The following is a 17,194-nucleotide window of genomic DNA, read 5'->3' as shown; positions in this document are numbered from 1 at the left end:
GTCGCTGAAAGAATTGGGGGTTGGAGTGGGGCTGGACAACACTGTCATGGTCACCTATATTTGGCTTTGTCCCCATGTCTGAATTCTCAATGGGGGCTGATGCCATCTACCGGCACATCTGTAGTTCCAGGTCCAATCTTGTAGCCGGGAGTATTCAAAATGTGGTTAATATGCAGTTGCAGTATCTGTTTAAATGTCCCTTTTCCTTAAGGTTGCCCCAGTTTTTTTAGGTCTCGCTCTCGAGACCTATTGTCGCTGAGATGCCTCTCAAGGGAGACAGACCAGGGCACGCGCAGCGATTGTGGTCGGGGTCTGTGGACGTGCTTCTGAGACGCGCAGACGCACACACCGCCGCTGCTAACCCTCCCCCCCCCCCCCCCCGCATCCGCGGCTGCCTAAAGCGCGCGCACACCTCGCTCGACACCGCCGCCCCCCCCCCCCCCCTGTTAGACCCGTGTTTCTGTTGTAGCTCCCTGTAGCCTGTGGCGCGGAGCCACCGAGCGAAGCCGCCCAGCCACATCAGAGAGGCTCTCCGGCGCTACAGCCACAGGGCTGGCCCGCTTTCCCCATTCACGGTGCGTAATAACAGAGATGGAGAAAAGTTATACAACCAGAAACATTCTCGGGGTCGTCTTGGGACACTTTACATCGACTGACTGAAACAACATTTTGCAAAAGTGAAACTATCAGCCTTCCCCTTCACTCCTCCGGTTCCCTGCCCTACGAGACGCCGAGTCCCATAACCCAGATGACCTTACACTCAGACCCAAGTATCTGTCCCCGCCACATGGGAGCTTCCCCCTGTCCCACGGGTAAATATTAGGTCTGTCACGGGCGTCCACACCTTCCCGTTCCCTGGGAACCTGTAGACTCGCCGCCCTGGTCCATAAGAGTGCTTGTCCCACTGTACCGCCGGCTCTACACACGGACGCTGCCATTTTCTCCCTGACAGAAGAGAGAACGAGGAGACGCGCAGGCGCAGTGCGGAGTGCCCGTGCTCTGATCCTGGAGCGTGCATAGAGTAGGCAGGAGTACGTTGCTGCAGCTAGTTATTGCGACGTGTAATTAATACACAGCATTAAAGTACAATTGAATGAATGCATTCACGTACTGTATCAATTATACAGATTGTTTTCTACTTTTTTCAACATTCGAACGCTTTTATTTCACAGAAATGCAGAACGAGTAAAATTAGATTTGTGGAATGAAATATATTTTAGGCGAGAATGTGACCGTACAATTGAGTTACTTCCTGGACTCAAGCAGTGACATCTAGATTAGAGTGATGCAAAGCTGTTTACTGTAACATCGGAAGCAAGCAAGCCACTCCTTATGGTTGCAGTAACAGTCACGCTCTTCCCAATTGCCTTTACCTGTGCGTGTTCTTTAATTGAATGAATAATATTAAAGACTGAATAGAAGCTGTGCATCCGCATTAACTCTGAGCAGGCAAAATGGCCGTTTGGATTGTTAACTGATGGACTTTGAAAAAAGAGGAAATTGTTTAGTGTACTCAACATGGAAGACATGATGGCTAAGGTACCAAGGTAAGTAAGGAGAGAAAAACTAGGCCCTAGTTATGTAATGGGTTATACAGACAGACCTGATGGGACTTGTTGATTTGTTTGCAGTCCCATTAGATGTATTTGACGATTATTGCACTGTGGATTGTATTGACTGGCTTCACCTCTCCTCACCAGTACAATGGCTGCAGAATACATTCTCTCTCAGCTTATCCTGAAAGTGTGGGGTCATCTGCATTTAGGATTGCTTACCTGCATACCTACAAAATTAGCTTACCACTCTTAATTAGAAATTAATACTGCATCAAAAAAATTGCAGAACAGACATTTAAATACAAGTAGTTTCCTATATGAGAATACAAGGAGTTTCATCCGGCTTGCTACCCTCTCAAAGTACCAAGTTTTTAAACTGTCCAGGCCCAGATGTTATCTATATACTGGTCACAAAAAGCATTCACTTTTACAACCAGTGGTGAATTTTGCGAACTATTCATAAGGTAGGTCACAAATTGCACCTCGCTCTAGTTGGTTGCAATCTCAAGGACGGTGGCCTACAAGGGTCAGCAGCCCACTATGTATGTGATTGCTTTGAAATAAAGGTGTTTTATACAACAGCATAATTTCCTTACAGAATTAAAGGGTTATTAAAAAAAAAAAAAAAAAAGCATATTCTATAAGTTAACACTGGTCCTCCGGAAACCTTTTCAACAATTCACAAAGGAGAACGGGTCCAAAGGGACCTCCTTCCCTTTTACTAATGTTACCATCCAAACTTGGAAGTTAATAAACTTTCAATGTGTTGCACCTGGAATTCTGGTGGAAAACCATTGAGACAGCTGGTACAAATTTGGTGTTTGGAAGGGACATCCACAACACACCGCTTGTAAATACTGAATCAATATCCAGCGGCAGTCTCCATTCAGGGGTCAGTAAAGATTTATCAACTTCTTAAATGGGATTGGTACAAGTATCTTCAACCACATAAATTCTGTACATCAGGCCCCATGTTCAGTAACATACACATGTACAGATGCAAGAATTAGCAGCATCTTTGGAATTTAGGCTGAAGAGCAGCAGTTGCATGTTCCAGAAATGGATTCTGTGGCCTGTTTTTAGGTCGAGCCTAGCGGCTGCGCACATGCGCTGCTCGCTCTGTGTAGCATTCTGTAGTAGAGTATGCTGTGGAAACCTCACCTACTCTCCTCCCATATTTTTCATTGGCTAGTTTCATTGTCCTTGGTAAAAGCTGGCTTCCGATAGATTATGAGGCTTGTTAGTCCCTCCTTGTTACCGCCTTGTTGCTGTTTGTTACCTCCCATGAGGACTGGATCTTTTACTTGTTGTGTTACAGTCTCTTTCATAAGTCGGTAAGCACTTTTTCTTTAATGGTCTTTCTTATTCCACCCACGACATTTCAGCAGGCCCTCTGGTTTTACTAATGTATATATTTAAATTATAGCGCATCCGCTTGAACTATAGCGGCAGCGCCTAATTATTTACTTAACGTTGACCGCTTACATAATGTATTTATTAAAATTGTAGGCATTCGCTTTAACTATAGCAGACATCTTAATTATTTATTTACCTAACGCTGGCCACTTTCGTAATGTATTTATTAAAATTATAGCGCGTCCGCTTTAACTATAGCGACTTATTTATTTTATTAATCGTGCAGGCCACTTTCGTTAGGGCGGGGCCAGGGGGGGGCACAACTTTATAACATTTGCAATGTAATAGGACTCGCATTTACGCGTGTTCAAGCTATTGTCATTTTAAATGACAATGCCGTTTATTTATGTTTTTAAAACCAAAACCTAAATAAAAGGCATTGTCATTTACTGTGCTAATAGCTCAAATTCGCGTAAATGCGAGACCTATTGCATTGCAAATGCTTGTTTTTTCTCCTTGTTCCAGGGATTCTGCAGAGTCGCAGAACTATGCTTGGGATCACTGAACCTTAGTGGGCAGGGACTGAGTCATCCAACCACCTGAGTACCCATGAGCCCGGGGACCGACTAGCTATAGTGACTCACTTGACCTCCTACTCCCTCACAGAGGAATAAGTGGTTAGACACCCCAGAACACAGCACTCCCGAATCGTGACACCCTTATGCTTTCAGTCTTGTACTAGTCCACAGTAGGATCATATAGAGACATGAGAAGTTTAAAATGTTAATTTTAACGAATGTGCTCTAGTATACATGCCACAAGTAGAAAAATGCCTAACGCAAATACGGTTAGCATAGCAAGTAGTCCGTAAATCATAAAAGGTGCTGTCATCGTATACAACAGTGCGCTGACCCACCCCGTCCCCAACCGAGTGTATGTGTGTGTGTGTGTGTGTGTGTGTATATATATATATATATATATATATATATATATATATATATATATATATATATATATATATATATATAATCTCTCATGTGGCTCTGTCTATATAGCTGGGTGTTTTAGCCGCGGACCCCATACCTCAGTCTGTAGATAAAAGATCTAAATCACAGGTGCTGCCCTGCTCCCTTCTCTGGAAAGATCCCCCTCAAACTGTTTTCCCACCCTTGTATACCAATATGACTAAAGTACATGTTCCCAAACGGCTTTATTTGTGTGTTTTGTCTAGGTGCTAGGGCCTGACCGGAACAAAAGGACAAGGGGCATTGTTTGACCTTGTCTGCAGTGTTCAGAATAAATCCCAGGAAAGAACAGAATGTAAAACCCGCAGGTTGTGTGAAAGTTGCAGTGTGGCATAAACCAAAATATGTTCGTATCGTAACGTGTGCAAAGCCGAAGACAATCCGCCATGGGCTGATGCTAACCTAGGGAAAACGACAATGGCACCTCTTCAAGACCTGCTGGATTAAGCTATGGACTTGATGATCCGCCCATCTTTTTAATTGGCTCCCGTCATTGTCGTTTGTAAAGGGTGGATTTCATTGGTCAATGGGCTTAGTAGTCCCTGCTTATTGCCACCTTCTCTCTTGTAACCTACCATGAGGACACCTCCTGTTACATGTGGTGTTACTAGGTAAGGTTTAATTATAGCCTCTGGCACTAATTTGTTAAGGACATGCTCGCCAGCAACTTTCATTTTTTTTTTTTTTTGTCTTACCATGTACCCAGTGCGGCACTCCTCATCTGGTATAATGGCAGCCGTGCCTTTCTTTTGTTATGAGCGGCCACATGTGGGGTTCCACGCGCACCCCCACCCCCCCCCCCCCTTCTATCAACTTTTCCGAACGTACACACATGTTTGTCTTTTTTTTATTTACTTTTGTTATAATGGCAGCACCTGTGCTTTATTTTTTAGCATCTTAAGCTAAAACTTGGGTACCACAATTGCTTCAAAAGTAATGGCAAGGGGGGGGGAAATCCAAATATAATTTTTTTTTTCTTCTATATCTGTACTTTTGAAGCTATCGCGGCACCTGTGCTTTAGATGAAGATGTGTAACTCCAGCACAGGTGCCGCCATTGTAACAAAAGTAAATAGAAAAAAAAGGTGCGTGGCCGCCTTTTTTTTTTTTTCCACCACCATATTTATTTTGCTGGCTATAGAACTCTAAGCCTTAGTCCTGCTAACCAGAGGTGAAGTGCTTGTGCTCCTCCTTTCAACATGTTAAAATTGTTATACGTCTGATTGGCACATTAAATTTACTCGTACGTACCTAAAATAAGGTATCAAGTGTACCCGGTGCCTGTAAATTAAATGCGATCAGTGGACTGCAGCACTTATTGCGCCATCTATTTCCTACCTTGGCAGTTTGGGTTGGGCTGTTACCGTAAGGAGCAGGATCAAAACTGATTTGCCCATGGTTTGATCTAAACTGGGGTGGCATGGTGAGCAAAATAACGATTGATTTAACCCAGATCTTTTGACTGGTGGTAAATATTTGATTTGGTCTGCATTCCGTCCATTTGTGTCTTCTACAGTGAACCTACACTAAAAGCATAATTTCATTGTAGAAGGGTTGGCTGCTCCATGGGAAAGCCTTGGATGTTTTGAAATATTGAATACAAACCCAATTCTGTGAAGTAATAAATATTTTGGAGAGGACTTTTAAAAGTTACTTTGCCCTTCCTAACGTCCCTGGAAGTTAAATCTGCGTTTTCACCCTGACAACCATTGGGGTTTACTACTTGATGTGAGTGCTTTTCCCTCATTCTCTAATAGCCTCATTTTTTAAGTCTCGCCTGATCATGCGCTGGTCTGTAGAGACTTATTGAGAGGGCTCCAAAAAGTGCTACCGGGTCAGCCTAGAGCTACAGTGCATGTGCGTGCGTGCGCCGTGCTTTACCGCAATCACTTTCACGGCCGCTTTGATGTTTGATCGCGAATACTTTCACGGCCGCTTGGCATAGCCAATAAGTCTCACTTTTGGGACCTTTATAAGTATTTAGTTGTCCAACTGTTACATGGCTAAACACTTATAAGGTCCCAAAGGCGAGACCTATTGGCTATGCCAATGCTTGTTTACAGTATCTAGCAGTATTAGTGAAGGTAAGTAACTTACTTGTCAATCGCTGTCCCTCTATTGATCACCAGATCAGTAGGGTTTGAAATCTATTTTTAGATGCATAGTCTTTTACCAGTGCACCACTGGGGTTTAGGCAGTGGTACTTGGGCAAAGATGCTAATGAAGTGACTGACGTACAGTCTAAGAATTCCCTTCTATAAGACCTAACCATCTTATTTTAGGGACACTTTGGTTTCAGGACCTTGAGTTGCCTGGCTAATCTCATGCTATCCCTTAACCTCCAGACATAGTCTTACTCGCATTTGAGTAACATGCTATAGTGGGTCCTCCCACTTAATGTACTTTTACTTCTGGTTGGTCTCTTCGGGTTATCCAAAAGTCTGTAAATCAGTTACGACAGAAGTCTGTTATCTGTGGTTATCCATTTTGTTCTTCTGGTATACATATCGCATTAGGGTTTTGTGTATAATTGGACTCTGGTTGTACAATGAACTGTCGGGCAGTGCTGCTTAATGTGGAGCAAGTCTGATACAAAAATATGGTACTCTTTATGAAGTGCCTGCCCTGTAATGCAGCTTATTTTGTGCTAGTGTCCTGATTTCCTTTGTAAATGTGTTATATTTGTCTTTATTTCAACAGATCATCGGGATTTTGACCATTTTGTTCCTGGCTTCCCACTGGTGACCATGTCGGAGCCAGTTTATTCCTTCGATGCACCAAACTTCATCAACTTTGAAGCATTGAATGAACAGTACGACAACAATGCAGATACCTGGTTTGGTAGGTTTCTTCACTAATAAATTGGGTCGTCCCTGCCCTCTCCTTTATTGTACTTTTATTTTATTTCTTTTTAATAAACTAAGGCTCTGATCTAGCGACAACTGTGTCCACTTTGTACTGCACAGCTTTGCACAAGACATCTTTGAAATTCAGTGGTGCATTTGGAAGGTAGAAACTGGTTGGACAACTAAGTAGTATTCCTTTTCACAATCGTGACGTTGTCAAACTTTGCTTTTATAAAGATTATTTTAATTAGGTTTTACAGGTGTCCTCTGGTTATGAAAAAAAAATACTCCCAATTAAAAATATAGTTGCGAAATTTGACACTTTGGAAACTATGGTTTTTCAGCTCTTGTGCTAAAGCATCGAGCTACTTCACCCATAACGAAGTTCCATAATTGTGAAGCATTCAACTAGGCCCAGATCCCGTTAACTTTAGGGGACTGGAGTAAAGATGTGGACTGGTGTATGGCAGAGTCGGCTCTTCGTGGGTGCTGCGGGCGGTGGGGCGGGCATGGTGGGGAGTAGCAAACTCCGGAATAGGTCCAAACGGAGATGAGTAAAGAAAAAAATGTAATTACATTGCGCGCGCTGCAACCCCAAATCTGCGATGCAGCGTGCAATGTAATTAATTTGATTTCTTTGCTCCAATTCCGGAATTTACTACCCACCGCCCGCAGCACTCTCTCGAGCCGCTACGGGTGTATGGTCACTGAAAAAAACATATATGAAGCAAGGGGGGTGCCCTGCCAAGTGGACTCGGGTATGGGACAGGTGGACGCTCATAGGGGGAGGTATATGTGAGCCCCGAGGATGAGGGAAGAATGTGTCACCAGAGATTTTAATACGTCATAACCGTGACTTTTGTATTGAGATCATTTTGCTATGTGATACCTCTGTACCGCATCTTATTGCCACTATATGTGTAATGTCTTTCTTGTAAGTCATGCCTTGATTTCAATAAATTGTTATAAAAAGAAAACAGCCATGATTGTAATTGACATGTCCTAAACGATCCGAAGAGTATGTAGGGCAGAAACTTGTTCATAAGTAGGACTTTGACTTCTTTCTTGAAAGTTGCTGTTGAAGGATTCAGTCGGATTTCAGGGGGCAAGGCATTCCAAATTCTTGGTGCAAATGACCGACCAAGATCAGTTGTGTTGTTTTTTTTTTTTTTTTTTTTTTTTTTTTTAATCTGGTTTCAGCAGTAAGGTGCTTGAGTTTCTGGAGGCTCTGCAGCCGCCAGACTGATCGGCTTCTGAGCGAGGTATATTGGGGTGTTGTAGTGTAGGGCTTTGTGGGTCATGCAGGCAACCTTTAACTGACTTCAAGCTTCGTAAGGTAGTCTGAGGGATTTCAAGTCGGGGGGTAATGTGGTTGTTTGTTTTTGATCCAGTGATGAGCCTGGCAGCAGAGTAGAAAGGCTCTTAAAGGAGCCATTTTGAAACTTTGGGCTGGCCGCAGAGGGTTGTGCTCCTGTAGTCCAGCCTGGGAATCAATAGGGCTTACTCTGCAGACTTGAAATCCTTAGGGGGGGAATGTGTTTCAGTTTTCTTGGGATGCTCATTTGGAGGTTCGCTCCTTTGGTGATTGCAATGATTTGTTTCTGCATGTTAAGGTTCTTGTGGAGAGTTAGTCTCAATGATTTTGCGGAATCAATAACTTGTGGCACGCAGTTGAGGGCTGTTTGTTTCAACCATTCCTCAATGACAGGTAAATGGTTGGGTGGGACAATTGGGAGGAATTTAGCTTTTAGAGTGATTGGCTTGAGGTGGTTGCATAGCACCCGATTTTGGGTTTTCTGTAGAGTTAAGTTGAGAGCTGATGCCTTCGGGGGGAGGAGACTTTCAGGTATAATTGGGTGTCGGTGTACATGTGAGGAGCCGATCCACCTCCTCTCTCCTCTGATTAAAGAATTGTTTCCTATTGGGCAATTTGTGCAGCATACCTAACCAGGACCACCTCCAGCTCTCTGCTTGCTCTACGAAAAGATCTCTGGGTGTTACGGCTTGGTTTTGTGTTAAGTTCAGTGTCTAATGTGGATATTTCTGCCTCCAGCTCAACACGCCAGACCAGGACAATCTTAAAGCTGAGGTGTGGCTGGTAAATTTACCACATGACTGCCTTTGCGGCATCCCACGCAGTGGACCATGTTAGGTCTTCTGCTGCATTTTTGAGAATGTAGTTTGTAACCCTTTAAAGTCCCGCAATACTGGTTCCTGAAATGTTCTCATAAAATGTTTAAGAGGGTAGTATTGGGGAGGTGTCGTTATCGAGTTTATTGTATCCAGAGTGTGATCCGATAACACCCTTGTTACTATAGGTAAGTACTACACTCAATGGAAACCTGGTAGAGAAACCAAAATATAATTGATCTGAGAATGGGGTCTGACCTGTGAGTAATGCATGTAGCCCCTCTTGGCCCTATGACTATGCCACACTACGCCACATATGTCCGTTTTAATTTGTTGAGATCCTGAATCAGGCCGGGCAGGGATATCACTGATTGACAAGTAGAATATGATCTGTCTACGGCTGGGTCGATTGCTACATTAAAGTACTCCTCAAATATCAGGTTGCCATCCGTGGGCTGCCAAGGGGGGGGGGGGGGGGGAGGGAGGGAAACAGCCAGCTATAAAATTGGTCTTGGTGATCGTTAGGCCCATCGATAGAGGCTATTGTGAGCATCTGGCCTCCTATCAATCACTTAACTAAAACAACCCTCCCAACCTGTGAGTGGAAATGTGGCTAAAGGGACACCAGCTCCCACTAGGATCCTCACGCTTCATCTTGGTTGATGCTGAAGAAAAAACTGTGGGTAAATTATCGGGATGTGAATCTTCTCGTGTCAACCACCTCTCCTTCAAGAGGTGGGTCTCCTGAAGAAGGGGAAAATCAAGTCACAGTGACCTGCACATGTCACTGTCAACCCCATAGCAGTTGGAGGTGTGGATACCGTCGGCAGGATATAGGTTTTGCTCTGTTGTGGCGCTCAAGCTCCTGGAAGACAGTAGAATGTAACCCTTTTTGTCTGCAAGTGGCCACTGGCCAAATTCTGAAGAGGCTAGATCGAGTATAGGAGCGTTCATGTCTAGGTAATCCCACTGTTGGTTCTCTTGCATGGCTTAAGCCTACATTAATTTGGCATCTTGGGCATACGAGGGATGGCAGTAGTCCTTAGAAACCAAAATCTCCCAAAACCGTGCATTAAAGCTTCTGCCCTATGACCCTCCTTGGGGGTTGATGGGTTACTCCTCTGGGCCTTCTGTTTAGTTGTCAGCAGTTGGTAACTTGGCATGTTGTGGAAACTGTGAACCCATCTTAAAAAAAGACCAGGCAGACTTATTACCCCCCTTCCCCCCCCAACACTTGTTTTTTAAATAATAAACAATAACATAATAATATAATGACCTGAGATCTTCACAGAGAAGTACCTACTAATGTGTCTTTGTATTTTGAATTTTAGATAACATAGAAGATGGAGAGAATATTCCTCCACAGGATCATTCATTTCAGAATCCTGGCAGAACTCCTGGGAATAAGGGCAATGTTCCACGAGCTGTTGTCACGCCCATTATAAAGTCTGGTATGTATGCTCTTAAGTCTTATTCTTAGTGTTATTTGCTTTCATGTAAGCTGCATTGTAGTACTTAACAGTATGGAGTGGTCTTTTTGGATTAAATGTTTGTATGATGGCAACAGCTGTGCCACTTGGCACCTGCTGTTTTGAGTGGTCATTGTAACCTTAGGGTAGTGGGTGCAATTGTCCTCTGCTTGTGCAACGGCATGACTTAGTCACTAGTAGTAGGTGTATTTTGTACTTTGGAACTTGTTGTGATGGGGGAGGATGTGGTTGGTTTGTGGGGGTTGGTTTTTTTGTGTGCATCGTATCTATTTTTTTAAATTATTATATATAAAAATACTGTGAAAATAGTTTAACCCAATTGTGAAAGATCCTTTTTTTTTTGTGTGTAAATTTCCATATTTAATGCAAATTAAACTTCACATGTTGCATAATCTGCTTTCTTACTTGCTCAACAGAAGAAAAAAGCAATTCTGATGTGAAGGTAGCAAAACCATCTAACATAGCTACCTCGCTTGAAGGGTGGCGTGCTACTTCACAAAGGGTTCCTGCAGCAGGAACTTCCGCCCTTGGAGCTCATCCAAAGAGGTGAGGATGGTGTAACCCAGGAAGTATGCTTTCTCCTTAAGTTGCTGGTTATTAGTCAGATTCTTGGATTTAAAACTAAATTAATTCTGTTAACAGGCCATCCAAGCGACTTTCACTTGATCAGAAGAAGAAACAGCTGGCTAAGATTCGGGAGGAGAGACGCACTGCCAACCCTCCAACTTCTGAAGCGCATCCTCATCCAACTGCTGAAGGCCACCCACCTATTAAGAAACAGAAACTGTAAGTTGTTATTGGGTGGGGTCTATAAACTTGTTTGGAGTGAATATTCTGGTTAGGGTTCACCAGTTCCTAAAAGATGCAGTAATTCTTTCTCTAGTGCAGTGTCTAAATCCTTTCCCGAGGGGTGTTTGCAGGAAAGGGAATTCTGTCATTGTGCTTCTGTAATGAAGGTTGAAATTCTATACGATGCTGGTACTTTTGTTTAGTGGTCCTATCTGAAAGCTTGGAGCACCAGTTGGGAACATTACCTGCTGAAGGGATTTAAATCCTTCTTAGAATATAAACCTACTTTTTTAGTGTTAACTGTTTGTCTTCACTGTAAAAATTCCTTGCAGTACGATCTGTAATCCTGCTGTAGGTATATGGAGGTCCTCTGGAATTATGCAGCAGGGAGCACGAAATTATGGGGCAGAGTTGAATAAATTATGGGGCAAATGTTTTGATAATACTACAATATTTTGTCATTTTCATTTATGGGTAAAACTGTCTGCGCAACAATTTCACCTCATTAGCACCAATATAAAAACTAATGCAGAAATCAACTGAAAAATGATCAGTCCACCTTTGAGATGGGTCTTTCACTGTGTGTAAACGCATGTGGCCATGTTTTAGTAACTTCGACCCATTTGAGCTGAGCTAGAAACATGTTTCTGAGATTTCAGATTGTGCCAAATCCATGAGAAGCTGTGGCTATACATTTGCCTCAGTTGCCTCATACTTGTTAATGAGCAATCGCAAGATTTCCAATTTGACAAATGCTAACCAGCATATACTGAATGTGCATGTAAATTAGATGGGTGCTGTAAGACTGGCTGTATAAGCAGTCATGATGGATGACGCAGCTTTAACCACCACACTATCCATTAGTGATTGTGCGCTGAGACAGTTACAGTAACAAATGGGGAAATTCAGTGCTATGATGGCTAAAGGCATAGAAGGATCCAAACTAATATTAGAGGGTTTAGCTCACTGGTGGGATGCAAAAACTTAACAACAGTTTCCTTTCTGCAGTGTGATTAAAAGTGAGCAAAAGAAGGAATGTAGGCCTCGGCGTGTTCCCCGGTAAGTGTTGCTCATGAGGTGAGTGAACTAGATACTCACTGGGTGTTCCACGTAACAGAAAAGGTTAGGTTTTTCAAGTCACGGAGCAGAGATTATTGTAACTCACTAGATTTAATAAGGATACAAACCCTATCTGTTGTGATGGTGGCACTTGGTGTGGTCTGGCATGTTTACGTGTTTTTTAAAAAAAATAAAAAAAATTCAACATTTTCCTTTCTCCCCCAAAAGTACACAGAGCAAGGGGAAGCTGACAGAAGTGTCCATGAACAAAGTGGACGATGCCGATAGTCTGAAGTCCAAGGCTCGTATACCTATTCCAGTCACACCAATGGTCATGAAGTAAGTGATTGCATGTACTGTTGATGGTGTGAACAGCAAACGTAACCCAAGGATCTATTTTGGCTTGGTGTCTTAACTGTCTTCTAAGTGGTATCCTGAAGTATTTAAATGCAGCTTGCAAGTACTGGGGTGGGAGGGTGGAGGAGTTTGAATGTGAACTTAGTCACCTCACAGATATGAGAGTCTAGTCTGGGGGGAGAACTTAATCCATGAAGATACATGATGACTTAGGGGCTCCAGGGAAGTTTGTGCGTGATCCATTCCCATATCCAAAATGAGGAACATTCTAAGATGGCCTGGCTGTGCATGCATTAAGACACTTGAAAGGCAAAGCTACAACGGGCATGGGACACCTGGTGTAAACTAAAAAGCTTAATTTGCAAATCCAATGGAAAAGATATGTACTGAACAAATAAGATTTCTTTTGTCCATACCTGAGGTGAGGAGGTCAGGCGGTGAACTAGAAGCCCACTCTGTCACCAGTACTTGGTTTGCTTTCTTTCAGAGATCTACCGGAGGTGAGTTGTGCCAGTTAGGATCACTGAGAGGCTGATCTCATAAAACTAATAAAAGCTGCTTCACCCCCCCCCACAAACCAAACACTGCACATTGAGGGTGAGCTAAAAAAAATAATACATTGAGCCCTCCTTGATTCATGGAGTTTCAGGTGAGGCCTAGCGCCTCTGGGTCCCAGTCGAGGCCTAACCTAGATGTGTTGAATTCTGTGAGTTGTGATCCAGTCTTCGCAGTTTGGAACCATTCTAGTTTACATGAAACCTACAGTAAAATAGGTAGACTGTTGGGCCTCTTCGTCTTGCCAACGAGGTCAATGAAGAGGGTTGAAACAGTTCAGGAAGTGGAGAGGGGTAGTGAATAGCAGTGTGCCAGTTTAAAAACTGAAGGTGAGGGACTTAGTCTACATATGTCCCATGAGCTCACCGGACCTCCTCAAAGGGGTATTTACTACTCCGCACCCCAGATTTTTGGTGTGTTTTAGATGGTTCATCTCCAAGTGAATATAAAACTGGAATTGATGCACCTCCTTAAGCATACGTCCTTTATGGCATTCCACTGGTTACCTTTGGTAAATTCTATACTTGGTCAAAAAATGGATTCTCTCAAAACGGGGTTTTAACCTTTCCAGTTCTTTGGTATGGAGTCTGTTCAGAGTATTTAACAGGGTGTGTGTTTGCAGCCAGCAAACCCTTTGGTCTTGTTTGCTTTCCCATTGTAGGAAGCTGGCTTTTCTCGATATATCAAGAACCTGACGTACTGTGTAGAGTCCAGGGGTTTCTTTGAGTGGACAGGGGCTTGCTATGCAATCCTAAAGTGCTCTATTGGAAGGGTAATGTGGTCGAGCAGCTTTAGGCTTAACGCATAGGAGTGCAAGACCTTTGCAAATGCACAGAATGATCAATAAATGACACATCCGACTCTAGGAGATTCACACTAATTTATAAAAAAAAAAGAGCATGTCTTCAGGTTTGGGCACCAGAGAAAAATTGTTCAGGTAAGTGTTTGTTTTTCTTTCTTCTTTTTTCTTTTCCGTTTTTAAAAATGATTCTTTTCACTTAAGTGGAGACCGTGCAATTGCAGAGTTCTGTTCTGCAAACTGGTCTTGTAAGTCTCTGTACTATACCGATCTTCAGGAGTTAGTGAGTGGTGGGCAAGTTCCAAGGCAGCACCAGCCAAACACCACCAGTGGCACGAGGGCAGCAGGGTGCAAAACAGCATCTGAAGCCCAATAGGTTTCTATGGAGATCGGGCACTGTGGAAAGAGGCTGCAGGCCTTGGCCGGAAGATCAGTCTGGGTGTACCAACAGCGAGGGTTCAAGTCTTCAGATGCTCTGGGATGTAGGGACATCTGGGGGTCATCTTCTCCATGGCATGGGGCCGACTGCTGCAGAGGTGTCTTTAGGCATCAGGTTTTCTTACCGGGAGCAGTCGTGGGGGCCTGCGTGCAGAGGCTGCAGGTGATCGAGTCCACGAGAGGTGAAACTACAATGGATTCGAGCTCTGAAGGACCTTGTTGACACCAGTGACCATCTTCAACTTGGGCTGGAGGCAACTGGTGTAGTGGTGGCTTCAGGTATTGGTGGTTCCAGAGGCATCTGTGTATGCTTCAGCATCAGTTTTACCATGCAAGAAGCTGCGACATAAAAGGAACTAGAGCAGTCTGAAAGATGGGAATGAAAGTGACTGGGTGAGGCTGGAGGATCGAAGGTTTGGAGTAGTACGAAAGGGACCAGGTAATCCCAAATTGTTGAATGTGATCAGCCATATTGTAATCCATTCAAATGTCTACCAATTGTGTCCTCTGATAACGGAGGATGAGCATCTAGACGCAGCTGGCTGTAGTTTATTTTTGGTATTGCTTCCTTTACGTGCGTATAGTGGCTAGAGTGGGGGCATGCAGCCGCCGCTGCAGGTGAACTTTCCTGGGATTAATTGGCTCTTCTTTTAACAGTCTACTCGTGCTGAACCAGTTTTTTTATGATGTCCCTGCAGGCGGAAGCCTCTGAACACAAAACTGAAGAGCACAGAGGAGCAGGCGATAGAGAAGATGCATCAGTTGCAGCAGGAAGTAGCTGAGCAGCGTCGGAAGAATGAGGAGAGCTTGAGAGCTGCTATTGCAGGCGCAGGTTAGCAAAGAACATGGAGGTGCAAAAGCAAATGTTCTTTGCAAAATACTGTTTTACGTTTTTTTTCTGTCTAAACTCTTCAGGCCAACCTGTCAAGAAAATCACATGCCAAGTAACCAGACCGGTCGATTTTCACTTCCGCACTGATGACCGATTAAAACGCCTTCCAGAGACCCAGCCAGGTGATGAGTTCAAAGAGGTGGACTTCACTGCAGCGCTAAGGAGGCATCCTCCTTCCCCAGTGAGTAGATTTATTTCTGGAGGGGGAGGTGAGCAGTTGTGCTAAAACGAAAGTACCCTTCCGATAGAAACCATATTTTGGAAGAGTTAAGAGGAGATGAGCCCAGCAAGGCCTTTGCGTCACTTAAACCTTTGGAATAGTTGTGTCCCAGCTTCTTCTCCTTTTTCCTCATTCGGCTGAAAACCTTTACTTTTCAATGTGGCTACAGGTCACTGACTAGTTTTCAGGAGTACTCAAACATTGGACACCTGTTAATCATTGCCAAGATGCCCCAAGAAGTGAATCTGTGCTTTAGAAATGTACACTTTGTCTTTTGGTGCCTTAGAAATAGGCACTACTTAAACTAGGGCCTCAGTCATATCTGGACTATGGCCTGGGTTAAAGGACCACTTGTATAGTAACTTGCATTTCACACATTTAATAGTGCTAATGGAAACAATTGTGGACATTTTGTTCGACCAACTTATTTTTGTACAAATCTGGCATGTATTATGTTGGCCTCCAAATGCATTTAATTTAAAAGCTGAAATTCCGGCATATTTTTCTCAGCTATCTGTCTGTTTGGAGTACAAGCTTTGTTGCGGAGAGGGGGTGGCACCAACCCCCACCCCCTGCTTATCTATCCATGATATTGGGAGAGTTGGGTAGTTGTAATGTGTGAAGTACCTCTGGCCTTCTATGGTGCGGTACAGCATGGCTGTGGCTGCTGTACTGTAATCTTGCCAGTTTTCAGATGTCTTTCTCTGTTACTATATTGCAGCGTTCTTGTGGCCCTTTCTCTGCATCTTTATATTGTCTATATTCTGTGTCCTCAATCTGCTGCAGCAGTGCTTTTGATTCCATGCTGACTATCGACACCGCTCTTCTGCAGTGCGATGCGAAGATTGTCTTACTGTAGTGGATCATGGCTACAAAGCAAGAGGATCTTGCCTGTTAGTCAAACTCCTATTATCCCATAGCCCTGTATAACTGCTTTTCATCTGTCTGAATGTGTGATGTTGGGCATTGGTGTGAACAAGACGAAGGGCAAATAAATGTCTATGTTAAACCATTGACACTAATGTAAATTTGCTTCTTGGAAACGCAGTAAAGCAAAAACTAGCATTTTTACTACTTTACAAAAGATAAAAGATGTCTATACTCCATTGTTTTCTTGTATTTTTAAAGCCAAGGCAGTGATTTATCAGTCCTCTATCAGTGCTTCTTTCTCAGGATTTATGGATTAATAACAGAAGCTGATCGGACGAGCTGGTTGACTAACTGAAATCCCACCTGTTGTACTCTGCAATAGATACATTTGATTCCCTGAAAAAATAAACTGGCTGCTTCTTTGGCTGGCAAATTAAGTGCCTTTTGGTATGTTCTTGGAATGGCGGAAGTGCTGTATGGAGTACTATGTTTGGAAAACGAATAGTTTCTTACCTGTCGGTGTAGTTTTGCAGCTTGAAGATCTTTCTGGATCCACTATGCTGTGCATTATTCTGCGATCTTGTGGTTGGGTCCGGATTTGTAGTTTTTTTTTTTTTTTTTTTTTCGTAGCCCAGGTGGGCGTCTACGTCCCACCATTTGGTGTACCTCTCGTGACGTCGGCGCGCTTCCTGCGGAAGTCCCACCTTGGGTGCGCCATCTTCAGGTTCTTTTTTTCCCTTGTTTTGTTCTTTTGTCTTCTCTTTTTTTTTAATTTTTTTTTAACCCCAGGCGGTTTTAGTCTTTTTTTATTCT

The 17,194-nt window shown here is 43.4% G+C and overlaps 1 protein-coding gene and 2 long non-coding RNA genes across 4 annotated transcripts in view; 1 reads left to right on the top strand and 2 right to left on the bottom strand.

Moving 5' to 3' along the window:
- Positions 1-17,194, bottom strand: part of LOC146812512 (uncharacterized) — a 480,077-nt gene that overhangs the window by 95,735 nt on the left and 367,148 nt on the right. The window lies entirely within an intron of this gene.
- The window catches only part of LOC146812516 (targeting protein for Xklp2-A-like), an 89,196-nt gene that overhangs the window by 43,085 nt on the left and 28,917 nt on the right, over positions 1-17,194 (top strand). The window contains exons 2-9 of one of the 2 annotated variants that reach the window (XM_085619521.1): positions 6,637-6,777; positions 10,244-10,363; positions 10,819-10,948; positions 11,045-11,188; positions 12,200-12,250; positions 12,479-12,589; positions 15,098-15,231; positions 15,315-15,472. In XM_085619521.1, the coding sequence (XP_085475647.1) occupies positions 6,684-6,777; positions 10,244-10,363; positions 10,819-10,948; positions 11,045-11,188; positions 12,200-12,250; positions 12,479-12,589; positions 15,098-15,231; positions 15,315-15,472 (942 nt within the window). In that variant the 5' untranslated portion in view covers positions 6,637-6,683. The remainder of the gene's footprint in view (positions 1-6,636; positions 6,778-10,243; positions 10,364-10,818; positions 10,949-11,044; positions 11,189-12,199; positions 12,251-12,478; positions 12,590-15,097; positions 15,232-15,314; positions 15,473-17,194) is intronic. The other variant, XM_085619522.1, reaches the window with a different exon arrangement.
- LOC146812517 (uncharacterized) overlaps positions 1-17,194 on the bottom strand; it is a 59,698-nt gene that overhangs the window by 17,576 nt on the left and 24,928 nt on the right. The window lies entirely within an intron of this gene.

The sequence above is a fragment of the Triturus cristatus genome, chromosome 7, assembly GCF_964204655.1.
Source record: "Triturus cristatus chromosome 7, aTriCri1.1, whole genome shotgun sequence".
Taxonomy (NCBI): domain Eukaryota; kingdom Metazoa; phylum Chordata; class Amphibia; order Caudata; family Salamandridae; genus Triturus; species Triturus cristatus.
Note: the sequence above shows the minus strand (reverse complement) of the source record. Positions and strands in the feature narration are given on the sequence as shown.